A 2,500-nucleotide genomic window follows, 5' to 3' on the forward strand; every position below is an offset into this window, starting at 1 on the left:
GGGGGGGGATGATCTAATTCGGGATTTAGCGATCCTTGCATTAAAAACCCCGAAAGAAAATTGCGGAATCATGTCGCACTAATCTGGGAGGATAAAACTATCGGACGCTGCTCTGAGCTCTAGTGTTTCTATAAATAGCTTTTTGTTTCTACTTGAACAATACGAGCTTCGGAAGGGTGTATCTAAAAGCCTCTGGAAATAACTAAAGAGGTAAAGCCTCCTAGAGGTGCATTCTTAGAGGGGGAAAAAACCACGAAAAACTTACAGAGAGCGATAAAGCAGGGAGTACCATGGTCTCTTCTCACTAAGAAGTCGAGAAAGTTCTACTTCCCTCTAGTAATGCTTACTCAGTTATTTTAAAACAAACAGTAAATCTGTAATCCATAGACTAATTCTGTCTAAATCATGTGTTCTTGAACTTCCACGCTCCCCTTAAAATCTAGAAATGTCAATGGTACTTACAATTCATGTCAAAAAGCCGAAACATTTTCTCCACAAAAACCTGGTCGTCTCTGTAGCGGTTGTGTCTTGCCATCATCCGGTAGAAGGAACCAAAAGCGCGGTCAGATGCCCGCTTGACCACGGGAGACGGGTGGCGATCTTTTTCTGGAGAATATAATAACATAGAATTCAATGCAATTAATCTTTTACTTCCTTATTGACACTGTCAATAAAATATTTTAGGAGGTCGAGTGGACCAGTGCCCACGGTCTGCAGTGGTTGAGCTGTAGAGACTCCACTGTCGCACGCAGGCGACCCAAGTTCGATTCCGGAGTGGGGTGAAATTTTTGTCGAGCATCGTTTTCTGCTGGGATCTTTTACTGATGATGTACTCCTCACAGCCTGGCTTTTGATCTGACAGCCAGGGCTGAATGATCTTCCCCTTAATTATCTATATTTTTGGATGGGAGGCGTTAAAACAACAACATGTACTATAAAAAAAGACTGGTAGTCTTCTTTTTTCTGGGCCAAGGTAGTAATATAATAGTGTGGTTCCTTGTGAATATTTTGTGTCTTTTTGACACAGAATAGGACCTTTGAAAGCCGAATTACGTTCTTTTTCTAGGGAAGAATGATTAATTGTTAATGTTTTATTTCCTTGTCGTCAACGTGTCAATCATCCAGGAGACAGGTTATATAATTTTTCTGATGAAGATAATATGTGTGAATCGTAAATTGTTCACGCTTCCATTTCAGCAGGCTAGTTTGTTAAGGAGAAGGTTAGCGATCTTTTTCTGAATAACATATAAAGACAAATAACTCACTTTAAATGATTCACGCGCTCATCCAAGGAATCTGTACAATTTAGGAGGCAGCCTGCTTCCACCTTGTCTATCTGAACTAACTTACTACAGCGAACATGCTTCAACAACGGATCGATCCATTTTCATATCAATCGTCAGCACATATTATAGCAATTGCTGAATTTATAACTTTACCAAAGACGACATACCAGTAACGACAAACAACGTAAAACAATAACAGCAGGAATAACAACAATAAAAACAATAATAACAACAAAGACATCAACATGAAAAAACCAACAGAAAATATAACCAACAGCAGTAACTACTACAACCACAACTACAACCAAATCAATGATAACAACAGCAGTTACAGCTTTAGCAATAACAATAACAGCAACAGCAACAATAACATTAGAAATAACAGCAGCAGCAACAGTAACAACAACAAAAGCAACCACATAGAATACAGTGAAAACGCCTCGCCCTTGCTGACAGACACAAAAAGACGATGCCAACATCTGTAACTGGGTGCAATTAATTTACCCTATAACGAAAGAGAACAAATTGCCTTAAAACTCTGGGGACAGCGGACGGGCCCAGGCGAGCTGTATGGGCCTCACAGAGAGACATGTCTCGGGAATTCCTTTAACTCAACTTGTGAGAAGCACGGCACTTAACCAGGAACCGGTTTATTCCGTTGTCCGAATAACAGTATTCGATTACTGGGTTCATGACCTCATGGCACTCTTCACATAAGTGGGGAAATGCTGGGCCTCAGTAAAATTATAATAATAATCTTAATTCAGTTGTTTTTCATGCCTACATCGACACAATTCAGATCATTCAGGAGGCAGGCTTTGATCCTCCTTATCAAGGCCATCCTGGACTGAGAAGGAGACATGTACATGTAGCCGATAAAAAATTCTCCCTATAGTGGGTTTGAACTCGGGTTTTCCGCGCATGATGGCAAAATGCCAAACCACTACATCACAGACGCCGGAAATACTGAGTTCATAAGACCAGGACTTTGCCCATGCGGGAGAATGTTTTAACCTTTTAAAGGTTATCGCAAAGAACCCCACTATACTGTCCATTTGACTCAAATCCAGAAATTAAGGGTGACTGGCGTCTGCCATATTATGGTACTGGCAAGTCTGTTCTCTGTCGCTTACTGAAGACTGACTTCGATGTATCTAAATGGTGAGGGTGGTTTTTTTAACATAGTATTTCACGTTATCAGCTGGGATGCTACA

General features: G+C 40.6%; 1 protein-coding gene across 1 annotated transcript in view; it reads right to left on the bottom strand.

Annotated features, from left to right (window-relative positions):
* Window positions 1-462: 462 nt before the first annotated feature.
* Window positions 463-2,500, bottom strand: part of LOC101857556 — a gene marked incomplete at its 3' end in the record, with an annotated part of 15,063 nt that continues 13,025 nt past the window's right edge. Inside the window, 1 exon segment of the mRNA XM_013081020.2 lies at window positions 463-606. Within this exon segment, the coding sequence (XP_012936474.2) occupies window positions 463-606 (144 nt within the window).

The sequence above is a fragment of the Aplysia californica genome, unplaced genomic scaffold, assembly GCF_000002075.1.
Source record: "Aplysia californica isolate F4 #8 unplaced genomic scaffold, AplCal3.0 scaffold00111, whole genome shotgun sequence".
Classification (NCBI taxonomy): domain Eukaryota; kingdom Metazoa; phylum Mollusca; class Gastropoda; order Aplysiida; family Aplysiidae; genus Aplysia; species Aplysia californica.